The 26724-nt window shown below is 36.3% G+C and overlaps 2 protein-coding genes across 5 annotated transcripts in view; both read left to right on the forward strand.

The window, feature by feature from the left end:
• On the forward strand, window positions 1–26434 carry shroom2b (shroom family member 2b). Of its 4 annotated transcripts, XM_053513138.1 has the most exons (10): window positions 1–700; window positions 4129–4277; window positions 14781–14909; window positions 15029–17315; window positions 17817–17896; window positions 18697–19179; window positions 20935–21100; window positions 21492–21764; window positions 21904–22205; window positions 22999–26434. In XM_053513138.1, exons 1-9 carry the CDS (start codon window positions 482–484, stop codon window positions 22174–22176), a joined length of 4059 nt encoding a protein of 1352 aa, XP_053369113.1. In that variant the 5' UTR covers window positions 1–481; the 3' UTR covers window positions 22177–22205; window positions 22999–26434. The 4 variants fall into 4 exon arrangements, with proteins under 4 accessions (XP_053369113.1, XP_053369112.1, XP_053369115.1 ...); XM_053513137.1 differs by having other exon boundaries at window positions 21904–26434; XM_053513140.1 differs by having other exon boundaries at window positions 21495–21764; window positions 21904–26434.
• Window positions 25897–26724, forward strand: part of LOC128542938 (claudin-34-like) — a 2128-nt gene continuing 1300 nt past the window's right edge. The window contains exon 1 of the mRNA XM_053513141.1: window positions 25897–25974. The gene's annotated coding sequence lies outside the window, so the exon portion shown is untranslated. The remainder of the gene's footprint in view (window positions 25975–26724) is intronic.

The following is a 26724-nucleotide window of genomic DNA, read 5'->3' on the forward strand; positions in this document are numbered from 1 at the left end:
ACAACTTTACAAGTGACTGTTCTACTCCGTGAAATTTATTTTAGTTATTATACACACGTCTAAGAGTATTCTAACAGTGATGTAGGGTATGCGCAGCGGAGGATATTTCAGTGAGGTAAGTCACTGTATGGTTCAACAGCGTACAAGAGGAATAGAAGTGGGTTTGGATGTTTTCCCACTGGGTATATGGAACCAGGAAAGAGGAATTCATTGGGAGCATACAGATTCACCATGACGGAGTGGATACTGAACTTACAGCATGGATATAACAACCAGAAACAGGTGTCTATGAGGGAGTGGATGAAGACAATCCATGATGTCTAAGGATCATTTAAATTTAGGGCTATGCGTGATACTGTATGAAGGACACTTCTCAAGATCTGCATTATCTGCCAGAGTTCCACAGTAACATCTGCTCTCATGTGTGGACATCAACATAGCATCACTTGTCAGTATCTCTCCTGAAGTCTGTTCTAAAAATATGGATGTTGTAGGTACACGTCCATTACTTGAAGTTCCATCAGAAGAGCCCAGGTCTAAGACTCTTGAAGACATGGACACATGGAGGTCCATGGAGCGGCACGCTGGACCAGTTGGGGAAAACTGGGTGCTGGTGGATGTGGTTCTCACTGGAGGAGCTCCATGGGGATTTACTCTGAGAGGAGGTCTGGAATACCAAGAACCACTGATTATTACAAAGGTATAGAATTATACTGCAATACTGAAGTATTAGTTATTGGTGACTTGGTGAAATCATAATATGAAGAGATTTGACATGATATATTTCACAATATTTACTTTTTTAGTAATTGCTTAATATAAATGGAAAAAATTTAAAAGTCTTATAAAAATAACCTAATTCAATTATGGATGCACCTTAATGAGTTGATTTTATTTAGACAGCTTGATTCACTTAAAAGTTCAATTAAGCGGTGTTTGGTTTGTTCCTCTATGAAGATGCTATTTATAACACAAACACATTTAGATTAGCTTTTAGAAAGGGTTAAGTAGTATTACTTTAACCACAACAATTTATAATGTTCAAACTTCCTCACTCACTCCCTCATTTTCTATACTGCTTTATCCTGTGTTCAGGGTCTTTTAGGGCACGAGGCAGGGTACACTCTGGACAGGGTGCCAATCCATCTCAGGGCAAACACACATACACACACTCATACTTTCATTCACACACTACAGGCTCAAACTTCCTATAACCCTCAATTTTTGAAGAACTATCACTCAAGTCGGTATTGATTTTGTAAGTGCTCCTGTTTGCCCACCAAAGGAATCCTTCTCAGAAAAGAGTTTCTTATTATTTTTTATAAAATTCCTTTTTCAGAAAGGGTAGGGTAGGGTATCACTTCTAAACCTGTAAACACTCCTAAGTTTAAAGTACTAAAAATATTCAGATTCTTCCAAAACCTAATCTGTGGTACTTGTACAGTATAAACACATGTCCTTTTTTCTTTTTGGAAAGAATTTAAGAGATATTAGTAGAGATACAGAAGTGCAAATCCTTGTAAGTGTTTCACAGAGAGTTTCTCCATATGAATAGATAAAGATATGTACTATGTCTGAGGCAAACACTGAGATACTTTAACTAATCAAACATCTAATTAATTGATTTTTTTGGGATATATTTCACCATCATGTATCATGATTAATGCGATGGTAAAGCTTTTCGTAAATTTTTTTTCCCCTCCTTTCATAACAGTTAAATGTTTGAGGGGTGTACAAGTCACGTGAGTGCCTTGCTACACTAAGTCTCTTATCTCAGTGTTTCACTAGTGCTTGGACGTCATCAAGGTAAAAAGTTTTCTCAGTATGTTGGAGCCAGGAACTCTTTTAATGGCTCCTTTAATAGTTCCTGTAATGTGCAAATGGTGTCTGTGAATGATTGTGTGTACAGTTTCTAGAGACAAATGACAAATTTATTTACCATCATAGGTGTTCAGATATAAAAATTAGACAAAAGGCAAATTCCTAATGAGTACTAAGTGGAAAATTGTTAAAATTAGGTCCACCTTGTGTTTGGATAAAGAACTGAAAAGCTTTGCTTTTCTTGCTACTGTAGGTATTTAGACTTGATTACAGTCTCCTTGGATATAGTTTGAGCAAGAAGGCCACAGAAGTTCATATGAAAAGTTCCGCAAGCTGGCGTGAAATGTATGTGATTTGTGGGATTCTGTAGACACACTGAATTATGTGTATCAGACTGCTGTGATGTCTTTGCATTCCTGTGGATAAATCTAGCTAACTTTCTCTGCTCTTCTTGCAGTCGTCATTACAGTGCTCATGGACATTTTATTCGGTCTTTATCTATTACTACACAACAGTAATGATGTTTCTTTTCATTTTGTAAAACTGCTTTGAGACAATGACCGTTGTTAAAAGCGCTATATAAATAAAATTGAATTAAATTGATGCAGTACTATTTATAGGAAGTAAATCAATAGTAATGCACATGTCCTGCATATGTATATGTTCTGTTATGATTACTACGGAACATAAACATATGCAGGACATGTGCATTAGTCATAAATTGAAGTGCAAATATGAAAGGACTTTTGAGCTATAGGTAAAAACCGAGTGGTTTATTTATCCCATTTGGGCTGCCATTGTGTCCACTAAGGAGCAAGTGATTGCAAAATAAACAGACTGGTTGTAATTAAAATTCCTGGCATATTTTAGACTTATTTCTGGAAATTGGCGCTTTCATATCCTGGAAGACTGAGATCTCACATGCCAACATTTCAGTTTCCTACTTCATTAATTGCATATCAGTGTAATTTGTTAAATTTAAGTGTTCAACTCCAGTTGAGTGTTTGTACACCTCATACCTTTTACGACAAAATGAAAAATAAGTTATTGTGTATTATTACTTTATGTTTTTTTCATTGCCAAAACTAACAGTAAGGATTGAATAATGTATGCTAAGCAATTTCTCATCTGTTCTTCCCTGACATGTCTGTTAAAACTGCTCCAGATGTGACATATTTCCTTTTTTTTTTTTTTTTTTTTTTATAAACTGCTTTATCATGATCAGGGTTGCTGTGCGGTGAAATATTGGGGATAAAGTGGGAATACATCCGGGATGGGTCTATTACCGGTCTATTACCTGTCTTTTTTTGTGGACGTAAACATTAGTGTTAATTTACGAGTTGTGATGTGTCAGTCTTTCATAAATAAAGTATTATCTGCATTGGCTGCTATAAGGCTAATATTCAGGCTGGTATGGCAAGATAATGAACTTTTTTTTTTATTGCTTGTCGACAGCACATCCCATTGTTTCACTCTTTTCTTATTTAATGCAGACAGAAAAGTTTGCTATTAGGACTGATATATGATTAATTTTGAAGCTCTAATAGAATGTTTTTGCACCCACAAAAGTAACAAGAACACATCCCCTTTTTATAACAGGATTGTAAGATATAGCTTGATATTAGCAGGTTCAAAAGACCTCACCACAACACAGGAGATCAGGAGAAACACAGTCCTTCGCAAAGTCTAGAGTTTCAGTGCGTTGAATTTTTAACCATTACACTCAGGTTGCATTTCTTTCGGTCTTGGGGAAGAAATAAACCAACCTGAGGATGAGCGCTGGTATACTGTTTACTGTCAGTCATTTTGTGATATTATAAACTTAGACATCAAGGGTTGTAGCCTTTTGCTCTCTTAATCTTGTAATTAGTCTGATGATTAATTCTAGCCTGACATCCTCAATACGGTAATGTTCTAAACTGTGTCTGTGGGTTATTGTATTTGTCAGATAACCATGACAGCTATGTTGATTGAGGGGTTGGAAAAAGGGTTGGTATCATCATTGTGGTTGGATTTAAATAAAGCAGGAAATGTATCAGCAATGACCAGAGTTTCCCTCAGATGTCAGTCAGCTAAAGCTCTGTTTCCTGCGACAATAAAATAGAAAAAAATAAGTAAATATTGGGTGGCATCACAGTAATAAATGTATAATACACTTAATAATTAACGTATGGTCATTTAAAATTAGAAAGAAAAAAAATCTATTATAATTTATTGTGGTATATCACATGACTTGATTTAATTTACAGTGCATGTGGTTGACATTTTTGCTCACCAACCCTGGTGTATGTGCATGTGGATGTGCAGGTGGAGGAGGGCAGCCGAGCCGCGTTGGGCCAGCTCCAGGTTGGTGATGAGATTGTCAATATTAATGCTGTGCCTCTGAGCGGCTACAGACGGGAGGCTATCTGCCTGGTCAAGAGCTCCTTCAAAACTCTGGCGTTGGGGTTGAAACGGTAGGCCCTGAGCCTTAAACACTGTGACACCTTGTGGTTGGGTCTTATACACATTTATACTGTACACTGTCATCTACTGATATTTAAATTGTAGCTATGTGTTTGGAGGTGGAGGGGCTAAATGTGCCAGATAATGTTTTACGCAGTCAGCTATAATGGCATTATAAAAATACTATTACAAATCCTGGTAAAAGGTACTGTTATTGAATAGCACTTTCTTAGTTTCCGTTCAGCCAAAACATGGTATTGGTGCTATAAAGGGTTCCACCTAGGTGAAAAAGTGAATTTTCAGATAGGATCAAAAACACAATTTTTTATGATACTTAATGCCTTTTATCTCCTGATCAGTGCTTTGTTCTGTTATTATGTTTTTTAGTTGCATTTATATTTTTATCAGTTAAAAATAAATACAATTTCATGCCTAGTGTCCGTAAGATTTTTTAATTCAAAATCTTTAAATAATCTTAATTGTCATTCAGATGAGATTTTCACTTAAAAAGGCATAAACCTGTGTTTATTGTGTATTATTCTAAAATCATTAAGACATTACAACATGAATTTGACATGGTTACGCACACTACAGAAAAAATACTAAATTTTACACAGGATGCTTTAATTTAAGCAACAACTTAACAGGTCATATACTTGTATGCGCTTATACCAATTTTAGAACCAGTACTTTTAGGAAATATAAATAATTTGCATATAAATTATTATTGTTTGAAGCTAGACAGTAAAATGCCTAAAAATGGCCATTTTTGTGGCACATATAAAATCATTTTTTCAAAATGGCTGGTTTTAGCAACTCGAAAATTTTAGGGAAGCAAGATTAGTCACTTCTTCAGAAGTAGCCTCTTTGGCACACACATTTTCTGTATTATATGTATAACAAAAAATAAATACAATTAGCACCAAGCCTGTGTTTTGGCCGAGTGGTTGGGAAGCGTTAATTAATTCATCTTCTATAACAGCAGGTATAAATATAAATCCCAAGTTTATATTAAGTTACATTTTCTAATATATTATGAATTCTTTACCAACAATTTACATTTGAACTTTTAGGCATACACTAAACATAAATTCCGTTTAAACATACGAATGTACAGGTATAGGGGTTATTACAATAAGTTTTCTGTGAGGATATTTTTTGTGTTTTGGAAAGGAGTCTTTATTTATAGTGCTTTGTAAGAGTCATGGAGGCATGTGTTTCACATTTTTATGAAAAAAAGATGAACGTGAAGGAATGACTGCTATAATGTGAATAATAACATGGAAATAACTTGTGTCATGGATGCTCCCCATTAAATATAACCAATAAACTAATAAAAGGTGTGACCTGTCATTCATTAAAAAACCTGTTAGCTGTGACAAAGCACTGTTCTATAAGAGGAATAAAAAATCCAGGATGTGCTGTTATACCACCTGGTTGTTGATTATTTTTCTATATTAGAATGCCTTGTCCTATATTATTATAATATTAAATATTATATTATTATTCAATTAGCAAATCTGTATATCACAAACGTGAATTATTTTTGGATGAACAAGCCATATATTTCCACATTTGAATAATCTGTAAATTCTAACATTAGAAAGCATGTACAATGGTATCTTGGATTACAAACATAATTTGTTCTGACTGCGAGCTTGTATTTCAAAATACTTATAAATCAAAGCGAATTTTCCCATAAGAAATAATAAAACTCAAATTATTCGTTTCACAGCCCAAAAAAATAAATACATAAAAATTATAAAAAATATAAAGTAAAAATAAAACAAATTAACCTAAACTTTACCCTTAAAAAAAGGAGGAATGAACCCCTCCTCTCATCTTACACAGTACACCTTCCTCCTTTCTTATCTGAGTTTCACACACACACACACACACACACACACACACACACACACACACACACACACACACACACATACACACACACACACACATTAACGGGAAGACTGTTTTATTAGAAAATTAGCAAGGAACATAATAACTCTTGTGTAAGCGCATACTAACAGAATCACTGCTGTAATGTAAAAAAACAACAACAGCAAATTAACCTGCACTTTACCCTTGAAAAGATTTGTGACAGAGCAGTGTTTCTGTGTAGAGCAGAGAGAAAGAGTGTGTGTGTGAAGGCTGGAGGAGGAAGGTGTGTGAAGGGGCACGGTGTCCAATGACACACACACACAAAACGGCAGGGTGACACAGAGAGAGAGAGAAAATGGATCTTAAACCTCTCTAATGAGACTTTCTTTTGCGTTACACATGCGCACACGTGTGTTATAGTAAACAGTACAGGCGTGCACGGATGTTGATTATACCAGTGATTATTACCCACAATTCTGCAGTGCATGAGAGAGAAAAAACATTGGCTCAGTTGTGATCACGTGGCGCTCGCGTCAAAACCAAAAGTTAATGCGTGATACGTGATACTTGTTACTCATAAACCAGGCATTGTTCGTTTTTCAAGTCAAAATTTATTACAAATTTTTGCTTCTCTTGCGGAACACTCGCGAACCGTGTTACTCGGAATCCACTTTTAAAAATGTATTACTCTAAGATTCTGAGTTTTTCTAATCCACAATCCAACTTGAGGTTAAAAACAGGCTGTTTTGGGGAAAATCATTAGTGAGCTACAGTTTGACCAGCAGATCTAATGCAAAATGGAATCTGTACTTAAACGGTACAGTATGTGTTAACACCTTTATGTGCTTTTACACTGCTATTACATCCCAAAATGAAAGAGGACCATACTATAATTGTGTTTAAAAACATTTATTTTAAAAAAGCAAATCTGATGCTGAGACATCAGAATGGCAAGCTAGTACTTGGTCTTAAAACCTGTGCTGTAAAAAGCAGTGTAACCTTTAAGTTCTTTAGACCAAGCTACAGTAATAGAGGTCAGGGGTTTTATGTGGTTTCTGATTTTTAGAAGATAATACATTACATTTTTATGCTTAAGATTTAAACTTCCTTTGGCTATCAAGAGTATTAGGTACACATCTAATCATCATTTACAATTTGGTTTGTACTTTGAATGTGACATGTGAACATGATTGTAACTGTGTACCTAATTTGCATTTTTATTTAAGAGCTAAAAGCTTCTACTTTTCATTAGTCAGATATTATTTGGTGACTCAGCTTTTCAGTATGTATACTGAACACATCTTTCATTTCTATTTTGCTCTTTTTTTGTTCTGGTTTATTGTTATTTGTCTTATCTTCCCTGTATTATAGATTGAGGAAACTTTCAGAACTGGTGTTTTTGACTATCTACAGTACAGAACTTGTCTCAGTCTGTGCTTTTCAGGTTTTACACAGGCAGAAAACCTTTGGTGAGTGCATCTAGCTAGAGGATTAGACCACTAAATAGCAAAGTGGCACAAAATGGTCCTCATCATTCTGTTAGAGTGTATGCCATTACACAAAACTGGCCTGATAAGCTGCCTTTGTCCACCACCACAATGGCTTAGTCTCGTTGGGCTTTGTGTGAAGCAGCAGGGTCCTAGAGCCAGCATGGGGCAGAGGACATCAGAGGTCCTATAAGAAACAGGGCTGTTCATAAAGAAAACACCAGCAGTCTAATAAGAATCTAATGACTGTATTGTCATAAAAATGTGTTGCGTGTTGCTTGAGACAATTAGATATGTATTAAACATAATTTGTAAGGTTTATAAATGTACTGTAGTGGTGTTCACCTAAATTAATTCAATGGTTAATTTTATGTTGCAATTATCAGAATGACCTGCCCTTCAGTTAAATTATTGTATTATAAAGCATTATTAGAACAATATTTGTTCTGTTGCTTAGTGACCCCCATAGCATGTTTACTTCAGCATGATTACTGGTAATTTGACCAGTGCATTCGACACTTGATATACAAGCTAGAAGGCAAAAATTCCCATTATGAACAAGCCTTTTTTTACTGGATGGTGTGGGCCATCTAGTGGTAAAAATCCTGGACTCTGCATGTTCAGAGGAAACATGGGTGGAGAGAGTGTTAGGTTTATTGCTAAGGTATTTTTTTGGAATTTACCTAAATGTAATTGGCTAATTAGGCACAATTGACAAACATAATTGTGTCCTTAATAAAAAAAAATGCTTTTTTGCTTAGTTCATAATTCCATTTGTTTTTTCATAGTTATGGTTTATTTGGTGGTGTTCTATAGCGTAGAAGTACAACAACAACAATAATAATGTAGATGTCCAAACTTTTGACTGTCGTAATGGATCTCAAAAGGACCCAAATGCAGGACACCAAATAAAGCCTTATATTTATTGTAAAGAGGCAATAATAGTACATGAACTGTGCAAGAAAGAGAGAGAGGCGGACTGGAGAAGGCAGCAGCAGTACATGAATTGCCTAAAATGGCACAATGCAACAAAATGGGAGGTTTGTCAGAGTTCTAGCAGGAACTAGGTCAGAAAACTAACCGATGATTAGCAGCCAGAGGCAGCCTAGCAAGTTTACTTCAAGGCTCAGGCAAACAGTATTCAAAATCCAATGAACAGCCCAAGGTCAGATAGACAGAAGATATATACTGTAGATCTGTATAAACAGGCAGACAAGGTTACAAGGGGCGGACTGAGAACAGGTCAGAGCTACACACAGAGCTACAAATCCAAAATCATTCAACCCAAAAAAAGTCCAGCCAGCAGGGCATGGTTATGCTAGAACATGTTTGGGCCTTTGAGTTCAAGTGAAGGGAAATTTAATGCTACGTCATACAAAAACATCCTACGCCAGTGGTTCTCAAGACCAGAGCTAAGAACCAATGTCTTCGACAGATGTGTGTCTTTTAAGTTTGTGACAACATTTGGGGAAGGGTCACATATACGGGTGTGCACAAACTCTGGCCATATACTGACCAATTGTAGTGGGTATTGGGCACTTCTTCATGCAGACCATTGTTTTACATTTAGATATGATTTATATTCTTAGTTGTGTGCATGAGTGTATAAATGGCATCTAATCCAGGGTGTGTTTTCACCTTAATCCAAATGTTTCCAGAATAGACTCAAACCACCGTGACACTCACCAGTAAGTGCTTATTTATACCGAATGACTGTGTACACACACAACCACACATACATAAACATACATTTTTACACCTAGGGGCAGTTCACTGTAGCCTGGCAAAATGGAGGCGGAGTTAGACGGAAACCAGATTAGCCCATTTAAACCCATGTCGACACTGGTAGACCAAGGAGACCTCAACTCAGGATCGAACTAGTATAAATTTGGTAAACTCACTCACTGTGCCACCATTCTATTAACATGTAAAAAAAAATATATTAATAAATGATGATGGTTAAAATATTGTATAACACCATATAAACACTATATTCTCTAATTGCACAGTTAATCAGATTGCATTGAATTTGAAGATTTTATATAAAACCTAATAGTTTTGCCAAATTTAGAGTCCTGTATACCTGTTATAATGTAAATACATGGCTACACTCCTATTAAAAACAGAATTATACTTTAAACTTGAAATATAAACTAGATCACTAGATCGGTAAAATATACAGTAATCAACTATTATTATGCTTTGTTATAACTTCCTCTACATATTAACCTATTACACAGAGAGGTTCAGCCTATAAGTGATCTGGCTACACATGCCTTTGCTCAGAATCCAATTACAAACTGCAAAGCTGGACAACCCTTAGTGTGGGGGAAATAGGTGGAATGGCCCATCTCAAGGAGTAACTGACTTTGTGTATTTGTTAAGGATAATGTAATTTACTCGATGTCCTGTAAAGAAAACATGACTAGCATTTTCTCCCTAAAAGTTTTGAGGAGTGTAAATGGAATAAGTAAAATAGAATTATTTTACTACCCCCACCTGTGTACTAGAGAAATGGTTGGTGCAAGTGCCTGGGTGAGTGCAGTGGGCCCACATGATTGGCTGTTCTTTGTGAGCCCATTGTTTTGGTCTGGATTTTGAGCAACAGTATAATCCATTAAAGGATATGTTCTTTTAAGCACTTCTCTATGTATGTTAATGCCAACTTGTTTGGAGGAATTGATTGACTCATTCAACTGAGCAGGTACACCATTTTATTACGCTGATTGCATGCTAGATGGGTTAGTAATGTCTTGGGAAAGAAGTATCTTTTATAGGAATGGGCAAACATGATATACTGTATCTGTGCATTACTTTTAAACATATAACATTTTTATAATACATTTTTGAGTTGAGGAACTTTGCTTTTAGTTTTTGGTGGTTTAAGGTTGTGTAATGTATAGGATATGCCATGACATTATATTTCAAATAGAGTAATTCTTTTACTATACAGTGATGCCACTGAGAATTACCTGTAAAATTATATTTTGAGCAAATTTTACACAAATCAAAGCTATAATTTTAGAATTAGGTCATAGCATTAAACAAAGCACTGATAATTATATACTTATCATAGTTTGTTGTACTTATCATGTTTTGCCTCTGGTCACATCACCACAGCATCTGTCCTTACAGGATTTGAGATACCACCACATTTACATGTTGTGTTACAGTGCTGCAAGCTTTTTAAAAACAAATATAAAGGAGACTGTACTACTTACTTCTCTAGGAACCTCAGAAAGACATGACCTCAGAGACATTCTTTCTCTTTATTGTTTGTCTCATTGATGCGTTTGCATCACCTATCCTTATGTATTCTTGGGGGGGGCAGACCTGTGTTAATCTGAAACTTTGGGTGACAAATCAGTCCTTGCATATACTCTCCCATAGTCCCAGGTAAACGTTGTGATCCTGATGCTGCCTAAAGCCAGAATGAAGTCTGGATCAGATGCCCTGGGCTAGTTTCTCCAAAATGATTATATAGACTATTGAACAATTATATCAGGCAAACTGCGACTATGCAAGGACTGATTTGTATTGGCTTCATTACAACTTGGTGAACAGACAGTTATGGCTGATATGTAAGGACTAAAATGTAATCGCCTACCTATCAAGAATTGAGCAACGATTGCACACAAAAAAAAATATTAATTCAAACTTTTTATTTAAACCAAACCAAAATATGTTGCTGTTTGGTGATGTCTCAGGGTTACAGATTTTTTAATACCTTGACCTTTTAATAATTAATACTTACAAATAAAAATGTATGATTATTTTTGTTTGTTTAATTAAATTTAAGCCAGTGAAAATGGAGGGATTTGTTAAAAATGGTTGTAATTGCTAAATGGTTTATGCAATATTTTTGTTAAAACTCTCCATTTAATGCTGAAAGTCTACTCTTTGATCACACCTGTACATGTATTTATTTCAGATCCACTATGGTGGTGTACAGATGCCCAAATATAAAATTGTTTTACTTTCTAAATACTTAATGACCTGACTGTATCTGTGTTTGAGATCTGACAGGATTTGGTGTGCCAAGCCATGTTCTGATTATGCTAGCATTTTTTATTTGCTGTCTCTGTGGTTCTATTCAGCAATTTGCCCAGGCCCATGTCTGCTCCGTATCCCACACACAGGCTGCTGATGCTCCCAAATAACTAAACAATGACTCAGTTAATGAGGAATTTTATCAGGCAGAAACAGAATTTTAAAAGATTTGTGCCAGTGTGCCAGTGTAGGTAGCCTACTATTTAATTAATAAATGACATTTTGTCACTTTTAACACTCGGAAGAACAGCATATTTAGCCTCACCATTGTTTATACACCATTAGCCAATCAGAGGAAAAGATTATAGCACTTTTTATGACTGGACACCCTCTGTTGCTAGAGCTAAATCTCTAGCATAATCCTTCTATTGACCAGGACACACACACACGGACACACACACACACACACACACACACACACACACACACACACACACACGGACACACACACACTGACTCACTACTGTATCATTCGTCCACTCAGAGTTTGTAGATTGTATAGGACTGTGATCCTCCTACAATGGTCAGGCCGCTGTTGTACTTTAGTCTACATTTGATTTGAAAGTGTGACGTGAGTGCTGGGAGTTGCTGGTGGGAATGCTTTAAGATTCTCAGCTCTAGAAGGATCTGATTTTTTAAAGCAAAGGCTAGAAGTAATGCAGATTTAGTAAAAATGAAGGAAAATGAAGAAATAGGAATGTTTTTCATGCAGTAAATATTTGGTAAGTGGGATTTTTTGTAATTTATTACTAGTCCTTAGACTTCGTTGTGTTAATATAAATCGTACATTTGTTCATGTTTAGGATGCAGTCTAATAAATTAACCCTTTATTGGGCACTCACGTTATTGAAAATGAAAAAGTTTAAGACTTATTCAAGACTTTTTTTTACTTTTGTGATTTTTCTCAGCATTACTCATTGTCTTTTTTTATGTTGCAAATTAAGGGAAGTGAAATTTACTATACATATACAGTTCCTTGGCCGTCTAATGTAATGTTTTTCTTTATTGTATATATAAAAATATTTTTTTAATCACAGATATAGTTAAAGGTACATTTAAATATAAAAATGTGCCAAAGCGTCTGCAAATATGTGTTTTTTTTTTAAGTACTAATACTGACACTTGTAAGTTACCAAATGTGGTTCTTCATCCGGTTGAGAGTTACAGGAAAACTGAATCCACTCCGATAAATCAGGTCTTAGGAGGGTCATGTAGCAGAATATAAACATTTTCAGAAAGATTTTAGGTGTTATTTTTTTCCTTTCATCCAAACTTTCTTATCTTTATATTTTTTTGGGGGTGACGGAGTAACCAGTTTGTACTTGGCAGTCAACTCATATACAAATATAACAAATATAGCAAATATAGCACATAGACCTATAATAATTTTATGTAATTGTCTAGATTATTAACACATTTCTTTTTGATACTTTAATACTAGATTTTTGCATGCTCAGTTTTTTTCAATAAGTTATTTGATGCAAAAATTGTTGCAAAATAAAAATACAAATAATCTGTTTATTCCGTACATTCTCTGTTGCATTATTGCTATATGGTGGCTTGATCTGATATTTGGTGGCATTGTACTGGACAATATAGTTAACAATTTTTACTGTAAAAAATATAATAATAACAATAATAATATTAATAGTGATTATTATTATTATTATTATTATTATTATTATTATTATTGTTATTAACATTATTATCCCTTTGAGCAATTTAGGCCACATTTTTCATCCATTTAGGCCATGACAAGATTTTTTTTTATGATCTCAGTGCAAGCACTCGCTCCACAACGCTGAGCTAATTAAAGTGCCCCAATCATGAGTCCACTATGAATGTTGTGATTTATATATCAGTGAGGCCTTGAGCCTTTCCCTGTAACGACAAAACATGAAACAGAACTGTGCTCAACACACAGTACCAAGAGCAGATAGCTTTCAGAACTGATTTGGACTGTTTCATGGTTCAGTGAAAGTTGGTTCTCTGTTCTGTTAAAAAAAGGTTTTATACTTCACCAAATGTACTAGAAATCCTTGGGCAAATCTAAGTCTGGCAAAAACTAGTGATCACATACTGCATTAAGAAATTAGATTAAAAACAAAGGGCTCCTTTATGATTTGAACAGTCAATGTTTACTTTCATTGTTTTCTATCTTGCTGGATAAGATTTTTAAACTTCACACATACATATATATTACCCCTTACATTTTTACAAATTAATTAATTAATTAATGTGTCCTCAGTAGGGTACTATTCGTAAAACACCTTAATTTTTTTGTGGAAAACACCTTAGGTCTTAAGTGAACCTCAATCTTGTAACGTTATAATTTTGTAACGTTATAGCAGGTAGTGCGCTTGAAATTTACACTTACATGGGCAGTTTCTTGTCCTCTATCCTGTACAGGAAGAGTAATTGGTGGATATTGTAATATAAACAATGCCTGCAGAAAGTGACATACAAGTGGCCAGAAGCTTTTTAACGAAGATTGTGCAAAGTTCTATGAGGTATTTTGGAGTAATTAGTCCCAGACTAGTTCTACCATTAATCCCAAGTCATATGAGTCAGTACCATGTAGTGTAGTGCCACCTTCTGTACTCCACCTTCGACTGAATGAATTGAATTCATATTATATGCAGTAGCATTTGTATTATTTAATAATAATACAAGTTTAGTTTTTTTTTTTTTATCCGAAGGATCATTGCTGCATTGTGCTCAAGGTGATGATTCTGTCTAATGATGTATTTCCTTCCTTACCTTGCATGCTTCTCAGGAAGAATCGAGTTAAAGGGTATGTATGTGCAAATGAGTGAAGATTTTCGGTAATTGTCTTATAAAGATATTTCATGGAATTTTACAGACATTCATATGCAGATTTTGGTGATGAGAGGATCAGCTACCTTCGTAGTTTTTTGGGAATGGGATTCTTTTTGTAGAAAAAAATCCCATTGCCAGAGCATATTGTTAAGTTTGCATCCCAGGCTCAACAGTCTGTTCAGCACTTTGCTATGAGTATTCAAGATAAAAGTCAATAAGAATTAGGAAAATATCTTTAACAATACCTTTTATAAACCACTGTTGTCTGTCTTTTAGGAAAAATGAGCCTTTATGCAGACCTCACTCTTGGAATTCTTCCAAAGTCTTTGAAAATTCGTCAGAAGTTCATGAGGCTGAAGATGCTACTGTGCTTGAACCTGTGTGGCAGGCAAAGCAAAATGGAGGGTATGATTTTACACATTTTCATCAAAACCCCATTGCGTTGTGTTTCGCTATGCTCTCTTAATAAAAAAAAATGTTGAATTGTTCCTGTAAGGTTATAACATTTATGTCTACTATTTTAGTTCTTCCTCAAATCTCTTCATCAGTTGTTGGGGTCAGACAAATCGTCAGCATGTGTCATGCGATTTGAGTTCAGTGGGCAACATGGAACTTCCACAGCGCTCCCCTAACACACATGACATTGGAGTAGAAAATTTTGCAACCGCAAAAAGTGGTGATAAACATAATTCTGGATATAGAGGATCTCCTTCTTGCACATCTGAACAGAATTTGTCAGAAAGTGCAGCCAAGTCAGAGTGTATGTTTTATCAGGGCAGCCAAAGTGAACACCACAGATACCTTCAGATTCCTGTGAGTAATGAAGGTGGTAACTCCAAGACCGATGACCAGGCTGATTCCAGATTCCTCACCTCTGGAAGATTGGATATTAACCCTGTGTGGCATGCTCCAGAGAAGTCTTCAGCAACTTACCTGCCACCTCCCACAGATCCCCCTTTACACAATGACAGCTTCACTGCAGCCAGTCCAAAAGTATTAAGCAGTCAATATTTAAATGGACCACCTGCACAATACCATCAGAAATCTAATAGTAGAGTTACAGACAGGCAGATTGATGACTACCACTTCAATGAACAAGGACACCAACTCCAGCATAGCTATAACCCACCATCTAAGAAAGATTTTCTACATGTTCACCAATCAGAAAATGATCTGAATACTACAAAGCTTTATTCCTTATCTAGTACTGATGTAAGACAAGGCCAGAACCCTTTTTCTTGTCAACCTCAACATCAACGACAGCATAGTGATGAAAGTACATTCTACCTTCATCCCAGAAACACATTTGCAACCAAAATGCAGAGTGTTGGCAACTACTACTACAGCTTGGAGGATCTTCCCATAAATGTGGGTTTTGAGAAGAAAACTGGAAGTGCCACAGGGTCTCTGTCTAGCACAGCTCTTGACAACAGCTCTGATGGAATGGCTAATTATCGCTACTTATGCATCACTTCTGAGGAGCCCACAGAAGAGTTTCCAGATGGAATTGGAGAACATAAATGGAGACCAGAATCAGAGCCTATACATAATATCAGTGAGAGGATCCCGGCAAACTGTCAAAGAACAAATAAATTGAAGTGCCTTCTGACTTCCCCGCAGGCACTTGAGAACAAAAGCTACAAACACACAGTCAGTCCTCCAAAATTAGAAGCCTTTAGTCCAGCAATAATAAAGTCCAACTCTCTGAAAAAAGAGAATGAAAATCCATGGAGAGCAATCCACAGCAACAATTTAACGAACCAACAGGCAGAGCAGAGATATCTCTACAGCAGAGAGCACAAATATAACCAAAGTAGCCCTTGGATCTCCAAGAATGGACACAAAATCTGCCCTCAGAAGACCCCATTGTTACATTATTTAGCTCATGAAAACAAGATTCTGGCTGAGAGTAACATGGTCACAACGAAAGGATGCACACTGCAAGAAAAACCCGATCCCATAAGTAGCAAACAAGGAAGGCGAAGTGACCGTTATGCAACTACTTTGCTCAATGAGATACAAGAAAAGCGAGCCCAGCTTCAAAAGAGCCGGAGTGCTGCTACCTTAAATTGTCTTGGAGAATGTGAGGAGGACCAAGATATCTGGAAGTCCACAGAGACCTCTACATCCTCTTCAGATGGATCTTTTACAAGTACCTACAAGGACCACCTGAAAGAGGCACAAGCCAAAGTTCTGCAGGCCACATCATTTAAAAGGAGAGATCTGGAGCTTCCTAAGAATGAAACATTTCAAGGTCAGTTAAGTAAAATATCTGATTCTTCCAGTGGTCATGTCTCACGCATTGGAAGTCGAAAACGTTTCCCCTTGGACAAAAGAGTCCATTCTTTCTCAGAGCCAGACAAGATCAATGAATTGGGCATAGAAGAAACAGCCTCACAACAAGCTGCTCTTAGCTCATTTGTAGATAGATTTAAGTTTTTTGAAGGAGCTTCTAGACCAACATTCTCCAAACCTATTCCAAAGAAATCCCAACTCAACCCCAGTAAAAGCATCAGTGGAGGACAAAATATGTTTGCTTTACATGTATGTAAAAATGACAAAAAGCCTCCATCAAAAGAGCAGCTCAGTACATACAAATATAACACCACAGCTGAAGAGCAGCAGCGATTGGGCACTTTTGCAGAGTATGAGGCAACATGGAACTTGCAGAGGAAGTCAGTAGGTGGAAAAACATCTGGCAAATTTCACTCGGCAGAGAATATTTTGGATTCAGGGATAGAAGAAGGCAACAGCACTGTGTGCATCCATGAAAGGTCCAGGTCTTCTCCATCAGCAGACATTCATGGAGGAGTAAGTAAGAATTGTTCTATTTTTTCCTAATCAATTAAGCACTGACTGAGCTGAGACATTAATTAACTTCTGTCACAAGGCATGTCATTGGTCTACATTTTGTTGTACCTGGTTGTTTACATTTATATTTACATTTAAGCATTTGGCAAAAGTGCTTTGTAGGGTATGGGGTTGTATAATGAACTTATCATTGTACTGCTGAAGTTTTGCCTGGTGATAAGAACATTATGAAGTTTGACTACCATGTAAAGAGCTGTTATAGGCCAAAAAAAAGTACAATTATTATAATATTATAATACACATTACTTAAGTTGAGGGTCAATATTGCACTTTATATTTCTCAAATTTAGTAAACATGCAGTTTGGTAGAATATTAGATTCTTTATTGGTTGACACTGCAACCATTCCATTCTGCTTTTGCTTTCTCTGCTGTTTAGATGAAGTGCTTAATATGTGTTAACTTATGTTTGACTGAAGTTTCCTGAATTTTTTTTTCCTTAGAGAATCAGCCTGTCAAAAGAGAAACCAGTGGAGGGGGCTCATCCAAAACACAAACGCCCAGAGAAAATTCATAGTGACAGGTTAGACTTTTATATAACTGTGAGGCACCTGATTAAAGGTACCAAGTGAATTGTAACAATGTTAAGATTTCTGGTTTTCTTGCTATTATACCTCATAAGTGACTAAAGGAAAAGCCAGCTCTAGTCTTAGCACTTTCGGTTATCATGGGTCTCTCTCTCTCTCTGTAGGGATCTGCACAATAGACCCTTGCAGTGCATCATAGAGCTATTTTTATGTAATCACTGTTATCTGTGGTCTTACTCTACCAAATTATGCACTTTCTCATGCCTTTGCATAGTGCCACCTTATTTTGCCTTATCTCTGCTTTTAGTGATTTCATGCCTAAAGACATCAAAGCGTTTCGGAACTGTTAAACCCATGAAAGTGCGAACTAGGCTTAAAAGTATACATTATTGTGTAAGAAAAAAACAGTTTTTAGGGCATTCTGTTAAAAATAAATTATTAATTGATGTTGTAGTGTTATGCAGCTTGATGCAAAATAGAATAACATGAAACACCACAAAGTTTACCAAAGTGATTAATTCATTTTAGAACACTTTAATTTCACAATAATTGCATTTTTAAAAATGTATTAATAAACAATAGTGTCTATAGTTTCATTCAATGTTCCATAAAGCAAGCTAGTACGATTATGGGCTAAATTACAGCATTATGAGATGGCACTTCTCCGTCAGATCACTTAAATTTGAGAGTAGCCCTTTATGGTTTATGTATTCTTTTGTATTTATAATATAACTTTTTTTTAATGTTATCTATAACGTATTGCTATTTCATCTAACAAGTTAACTCTCTTTTAAAGTAGTAACCTTAAGGAGGTCACAACAGAGCCCAGTTCTTCCATGGAAAACACTCCCATGATGGCTGTTCATAAAGAAAGCAATTCTGATACAGAAACAAAGCATTATCTGGTTCCCAGTGACTTACCTGAAGCCACTGATGAAGGGTTTACACATGAGCACATGAGCACCTTAGAGCGGCCTCCTTCCCTTTTCCATGCTAAGCTGTCCTGTTCTTCAGAGGCCCAGAAGATGGATAGCACAGAGTCCGCGAGGCTTAGTGTAGCTCCTTCTGGTCTTTCTGAGGAGGATGAGAAGAGAGAAGAACTTGTGAGAGACATCATGGGAATGGATAAGAGTCTTGTAGACATTTTGGACCAGAGTAAGATGAAGACCACTATGGACCTGATGGAAGGGATCTACCCGCAGGGAGAGCAGCTTCTGGAGCGTCTACAGCAAAGGAGAAAGTCTGCTTCTAAGCAGTCTCCCAAACCCACACAGAAGAAGTGAGTACCTGCGATGTTTGCATATGAGAGAGACAATTTACATTAATGATGTTACACTCAAACTCCTAGTGTCTGAATGGCTAGGGCAAATTCAGCAGAGTTATAGTATACTAGATGTTAGTTAGTGAATTTTTACAGTATTAGGAAGAAAAGCTTTTACAGCACTGTCCTCTGCTGGTGTTACTGTATACTGCATATCAGGAAAGTAATTTATATACACTGTCTTAACAGAAAGGTAGCTGTTATAAATAAGGTCAAGCAAAAAAAATAAATAAAATAAAACAACAAAGGAGATATAAAATGTCTGAAATTGCATTAAGAACTGTGGCTGTACTGTCAACTTCGCAGAAGAAATGTGGTCAGAAAAAACTCCTGAATGGAGATTGTTTAAAGCCTTTGTGAAGCATAATTAAAAAAACACAATACAAATTACAGCTCCACTACAAGGGAAAAGTTTGGACACACCTTCCAAATTTAATGTTTTTGTTTAGTGATTCTAGAACAATACTGGAGATTTCAAAACACATACAGTACTGTACGGAATTAGGTAATTAAGTAACAACAACAACAACAACAAGAGTCAATTGTAATTTGAAGACACAAAGGTCAGCTGTTCTGGAACAGTTCTTGCAAGAACAGTATTATCGAATTCATCAAGCATCATGATTGAACTGGCTCTCATGAAGACTGTCCCAGGAAAGCAAGACCAAAACCTTACCACTGCTGTTTAGAGTTACCAGCCTCAGAAATCACAGCACCTCGTATTTGAGCCGTTATGAAGGCTTTACAGAGCATAAGTAGCAGAAACGTCTCAATACAGTATAAAGTGTTCACACATGATCATTGCATATTTTGGATATCTTCAGCCATGTTTTAAAATGTAGAAAGAAAAAAAAATCAGCAAACACCACTGAATTAGAAGGTGTGTCCTAACCTTTGACAGGTCTGTTTAATACAGTATGTTTAATAGTAAAAGTAGGAGCTTTTCCATATGCAGTAGTTAAAAACATACAGTATTTGGACTAAACAGCTGTGTGGCCATAAGAAAACCACTCAGTAGCCAGGCTAAAAGGCTTTAATCTTCTAGGGAGCAAAGATTCAAGCATGAAGATTAGTATTTAGAGCAATGGAAAAGGGTCATGTGGTCTAATGAGTCCAGACTGACTTCACTCCAGAGTCAAAGGGAGTGCCAGAGTAAGAAGGGAAGCTCATGAAGCATGCTGTGATCTAGGTCTAGGTCTATGTATGGCTTCTGTGACCATCTCTGTGGTCTAGGGTCAGCATCATTATGTGGCAATAAAATAAACTCAGCTGATGATCTAAATGTACTGAAAGACCAGGGTATCACATCAATTGATTATTTCCTCCCTTAGGGCACAGACATATTCCAGGATTTAAAATGTAAAAGCAACACACAATGTGTATGCGCATTGTACTTTGTACACAGTAAACACACTACAAACTAAAGGCAATCTAATGACATTTGGAAAAAATGAAAAATGAAATGTGCTAGGCAAATTATTATTATTGTTATTATTATTATTATTATTATTCATTTTTTTTTTTTTTTTATTAGAATGTCCCTAGCAGCTGACTCCTTATTTTGTTGGTCCTCCATTGTATTCCACATGTCTAAAGTACTTGAATATGTATAATGTATAATAATATAACAAGATCTGGATTTGTTCTTTTTTTAAAAACTTTTTTCCTTTGTCACTTATAACTGCAATTGTTCTCTGCGTACTTGATTTGCAGAGATGATGACAAGATAGCTGCCTCAGCCTCCCTAGCGACAAGTTCTTCATATTATAGCACTTCAGCTCCCAAAGCCGAGCTTCTGATTAAGATGAAGGATATGCAAGAACAGATGAAGGAGCAGGTCTCTGAAGATGACCTTGAATATGATTTGTCCAAGAAGAAGGTACAGCTATCTCATGCCAACATTTTAACACATAGTCATTATTTAGTGTTTTTTAAAAAAAGTCTAAATTCCAGACTAAGCAGTTGCAGTTGAAGTTGCTAGAATTTCAGTTTTAAACCTATAACTGAAAATACAAAATTAGGAATTCTGCACTGTGTACATACCAAAACTTTTGTGCGAATAAAATAAATTACAGTAATATTTAAAAATATTGGAAAGCCTGTGTAAAATCACTGAAGAGTGGGATTAGATTTTTTTTGGTTAACATATTCTTTGCTGCACTACTCTTGAATCTCCACAGTGAAACTAGCCCTCATATTTACAATAGACTTGTAATCCTGTTATGTGTGACCTTCCTATTAACGCATGTACTTGCTGTCCGTCCCTGTAGCAGGAGCTGATTGACAGTCTGAGCAGGAAGCTTCGGGTACTGCGTGAGGCCAGAGAGAGTCTTCTAGAGGACATGCAGGACAACAACACCCTGGGTGGAGAGGTGGAGGCAACAGTGCAGGCCATTTGCAAGCCCAATGAGCTGGAGAAGTTCAGAATGTTTGTTGGAGACCTGGACAAAGTGGTCAGCCTGCTACTCTCACTGTCGGGGAGACTGGCACGTGTGGAAAATGCACTCAATAACCTGGACGATAGTGTTTCAGCTGAGGAGAAGGTACAGAGGTTTTAAAATGATAACAAATGCATTCTCTTACAAGTAAACAAAATGAGTGGGCAGACTTTAGTGTGGTGAAATAATATATCTAATCACAGGTCTATTTTTTTTGTTTTTGGCTGAATGCCTTTGTATTTAGCACACACTAAGAGGAAAACAGAAGCTCCTGATTCACCAGCATGAAGACGCCAAGGAGCTGAAGGAGAACCTGGACCGAAGGGAGCGCCTGGTCTACGAAATCCTGGCCAGCTACCTTAGTGAGGACTGCCTTGCTGACTACCAGCACTTTGTGAAGATGAAGTCAGCCCTCATCATAGAGCAGAGAAAGCTTGAGGACTGGATTAAACTGGGAGAGGAGCAGCTCAAGTGTCTGAAGGAAAGCCTGCCTCTGGAGCAGAGGCCGAGCTACTGAACGTAATTGAATTTGATTTACACCAAGAGGTGATAGTTTACCACCTTCAGCACTGTGACATGTTGACCTTTTTGTTTTTCTCTGAGGAAGTTTATCAGTAAATGAGTATTCTAAAAAAAATCAATTCAATCCGGGAGATAAACACAGTTGTTAATTGGATTTTTTGTTGTAAATACATTTATTTCAGGTAATTTATGATTAATTATTGCTATGGATTTCCCAATGCTGTTGTGTTTTTTCTTTTTTGAAGTCAGCAGTTTTAAAGCTAATAATTTTTACTGCAAGTAACGTGTGAGTGGTCACCACAGATGAAGGCTTTTGAAAGGTTTCCCTGTAATAAGACACATACTTATTTTCAAGGTCTAAGCAAATTCTTTTAGCAAATATTTATATGTGACTGTAAGACAAATTCAAAACTCAGTTATACTGTACTCTAATAAGAAAAAATGTTAAGATGAAAGGCATGCAAGAACAAGTCTTACCAAATCTGGTCTTATAGAGTTTTATCCGACATTAGAGAAATTTACCAATAGGTGGATTAACAGTTATTATAAATTCCCGAAAGCCTTCCACAACTATTTGTTCATAAATCATTATTAAGCACTTTGTCATGGCCATTTAGAATGGATCGGGATCCTATCATGTGAAAAATAAGCATGTAGCCGTAATATTTACGTTTACATTTACAGTAGGCGTTTGGCAGGTGCTCTTATCCAGCACAAAAAGTGCTTTGAGGAAATAGATGTCTCTTGAGTCGTCATTTAAAGATTGCCAAAGTCTCAGCTGTACGGACATCTAGAGAAAGTTCATTTCACCACCTAGGTGCCAGAACAGAAAAGAGTCTGGATGCATGTCTTCTTTGATCCCTGAGAGACGGTGGGACCAGATGAGCAGTGCTGGAAGATCAGAGGGAACGTGATGCGAGAGGTAAGTTGGTGTGGAGCCATTTTTAGCTTTGTAGGCAAGCATCAGGATTTTGAATTTAATGCGGGAAGCTAAAGGAAGCCAGTATGGGGAGCGGATAAGTGGTGTGGCAGAATATCATGGATAGGGCACCAATTTATTGCCTACCAAAATACAAGTTTTTTATAAATATTCACTGGCCTTCTAACTGTAAAAAGTACAGTATATATACCCTGTTTAGCAATAACATTAAGCCCAATGTGGTTTATCTTCCCCTTAATGCTATTGGGGTGGCTCTGGCCCTGAAGGGTATGACTCGACAAGATCTCTGGTGGTGTGCTGTGGTGTCTGTGGTGGCTAGTGCCGTTACTGATCAGTGTAGATGTCCATTATACTGTAAGAGGGTTTAGAACACATAAAGATGTACTAGATGTAGCCACAACTGTGAAATATTTGAAACTCTGATTTTTGAATGTGCATACCTGAATCCAAACCAAATGGAGTGTATGTTATTTGAATGCATAAAATATACATGTGGCTTTTATGCAGATGGTGTTTTACAGTATATAACAGTTTTCTCGTTAGTTGGGGCATTGATGAGCTTTTTTTTCTTCTTTTTCTTTTTTTCTTTTTTTAATGGGTAGAAAAATACCTAAATGAACCGAAGGAGCTTCATTTTAGTAATGTTGTTGTATATTGTGCATATAATATAAGAATATAAGAATATAAGAATGTTTAGAACTAAGAACTAATATGATATATACTGTAAACATTTTAAGGGGGATACAGTATAAACCTATTGGTCACTTTGATAGGAACATGTTGATGGGAACATTATAGAACTCTTCATTCATTCAGTTATCAAATCATCATCCCCCCTTCTGTTTGTTATGAACATTAACTAAAATATTGACCTTTATCTACAAACATTTATGCATTTATGGAATTCTGTCACATGATTGGCTGATTGGATAATTTCATGTGTATGCAGGGGTTTAAATACTAACCTTTAAAACGTCATCAGTATACAGTGCATCTGGAATGTATTCACAGCGCATCCCTTTTCCCCACATTTCCCACATCTATGTCATTGTCCATCGTCCCTAAGTGGAAGAAGTTTAAAACCACCAGGACTCTTCCTAGAGCTGTCCGGCCATCTAAACTGAGTGATCGGAGGAGAAGGGCCTTAGTCAGGGAGGTGACCAAGAACCCAATGGTCACACTGTCAGAGCTCCAGAGGTCCTCTGTGGAGAGAGGCGAAACTTCCAGAAGGACAATCATCTCTGCAGCAATCCACCAATCAGGCATATATGATAGAGTGGCCAGACGGAAGCCACTTCTTAGTAAAAGAAAGAAGTTTTCTTCCTGGCAGCTTATTGTAGTGGCTCCACATGCTCCTGGCGGCTCGCCTGAAGTTTGCCAAAAGGCACCTGAAGGACTTTCAGATCATGAGAAACAAAATTCTCAGGTCTGATGAGACTCTCTGGCCCCTCTACCATATAGACCTGATTAGTTTAGATGGCCGGCCAGCTCTAGTAAGAGTCCTGGTGGTTTCGAACTTCTTCCACTTACGGATGATGGAGGCCACTGTGCTCATTGGGACCTTCAAAGCAGCAGAAATTTTTCTGTAACCTTCCTCAGATTTGTGCCTCGAGACAATCCTGTCTCTGAGCACTACAGACAGTTCCTTTGACTTCATGCTTGGTTTGTGCTCTGTCTACGGTGGGACCTTATATAGACAGGTGTGTGCCTTTCAAAATAATGTCTAATCACCTGAATTTACCAGGTGGACTCCAATTAAGCTGGAGAAACATTTTGAGGATGATCAGGGAAACAGGATGTGCCTGAGCTCAATTTTGCAAAGGCTGTGAATACTTATGTACATGTGCTTTCTTAATTTTTTTTATTTTTAATAAATTTGCCAAAATCACAAGTAAACTTTTTTCATGTTGTCATTATGGGGTGTTGTGTGTCGAATTCTGATTTTTTTAAATTTATTTAATCTATTTTAGAATAAGGCTGTGATATAACAAAATGTGGAAAAAGTGATGAGCTGTCAATACTTTCCGGATGCACTGTATGTTTATCTTCAATTTTTATTATAGCTTTAAAAGTCCCATGTTGTATGTCAGAAGTATTAGGTGATAACCTATTTTGAGTATGATGCAACACTGGGTTCTCCTTACAGCTGACTCTAAAACTTCCTCAAAGCCTCCCAGAGCTATATAGATACAGGGACATAAATGGTCAGGGTGCAGTCGAGTCAATGTTCAAGCACAACAGACATACTGTACTGTATCCCTTTACTTAAGATCCTGATGATATACTCCATCATCTATATAAAACTACAACTATAAAAAAACTGATGTATTTGAATTGTCAGCATTAAATGAGTATTTAAGTGGAATTTTATTGTTTTTTTTTTTGTTTGTTTTTTTCACCAAGCAGCATTTAGGAAGTTAGGCCATGTAGGCAATTTAACAAAATGCCACACCTTTTAACCAATTGTGACTTTTCTCATAAATTCTGTCACAATTCCTGGCATATTGCCTAATTTCATGTTCACTGCGCCATAAATTTCAATTGCTTTGATGGTAGAAGCAAAAAAAAAAAAAGGCTTGTCCCACATCCTTTGATTTTATTGTACCATTTTACACAGCTTTACAACATCTGACCGTAACAATATCTGTGGCATAGGTGCTGTGATGGTTTTATTGAGGACGTCAGCCCCGTCATCTGGAAGGAGTGTGTATGAGTGGTTAATAATTGATACATACAGTCCTTTTTATATTTACTCTGAATGGCTGTGAGGAGGAAGTGAGGCTCTTACTGAGTTTCAGGTGCAATGTTAAACCTTTGTATTGTGCTTTAAACATCATCATTGAACTGCTTAAGGTGAGGACAGCTTTAGTTATAGTTTAGATTTTCTGAATGGATTTTTGTTCATTTATATATATATATATATATATATATATATATATATATATATATATATATATTTGCGCCCTAATAACATATGTTTCTGAATGACTGTACATCATTTCGGAGGTTGTGGTTTTAAAGTAAAATTTAAATAGACAATTTAGACATAAAAATATTCAAGTATTCCAGTTATCTTTTAATTATGTTTGGTGTTTATGTTATTTATGTATAATTGTGCAAAAAATGAATAAATAAACATTGTAAGGCTTTTATGCTTATAAAGCTTACGGGTTTGTCATCACTAGTCATAGTTTGTTTCTCCTTTGTTCATTAGCTAAAAGGAAAAAAAATGTGTTGTTGTGACCTTTAATTAGCAGAAATTGTGAAGTGCAATGAGATGTTGATTTCAATAAAAGGAACAGTTCAGTTTTTAGTTGTTGGTCTGGTGATTGCTGATGTGATATGCTGAAAACTGGATTTTTAAAAAAAAATATTGGTCTGACTTATAAAGTAAATAATTATAAGTAGATTTCTTTTGTATCCTTTACGGCATCATAGCAACAGTAATGAAAACTGTAAATGAACTGTTGCTTTGGGAAATATCAGTTCTGTGAATTTTTTTAACTTATTTATTCCTGTTTTTGTGTATTTACTTCCCTAAACAGCCTTAGTATGTTCCTGCTAATTTGCAATAACTGCCTACATCTCCTTCTTCTCTCTCTC

The sequence above is a fragment of the Clarias gariepinus genome, chromosome 15 (assembly GCF_024256425.1).
Source record: "Clarias gariepinus isolate MV-2021 ecotype Netherlands chromosome 15, CGAR_prim_01v2, whole genome shotgun sequence".
NCBI classification, from domain to species: Eukaryota; Metazoa; Chordata; class Actinopteri; order Siluriformes; family Clariidae; genus Clarias; species Clarias gariepinus.

What these genes read in the sequence shown, in the direction of transcription:
- shroom2b (XM_053513137.1), top strand. Translation starts at nt 482, where the DNA reads ATGGATGTTGTAGGTACACGTCCATTACTTGAAGTTCCATCAGAAGAG. An exon ending in CTGGCGTTGGGGTTGAAACG is followed by an intron (nt 4,278 to 14,780) that starts GTAGGCCCTGAG and finishes TCTGTCTTTTAG; the next exon opens with GAAAAATGAGCCTTTATGCA. An exon ending in CAGCAGACATTCATGGAGGA is followed by an intron (nt 17,316 to 17,816) that starts GTAAGTAAGAAT and finishes TTTTTTCCTTAG; the next exon opens with AGAATCAGCCTGTCAAAAGA.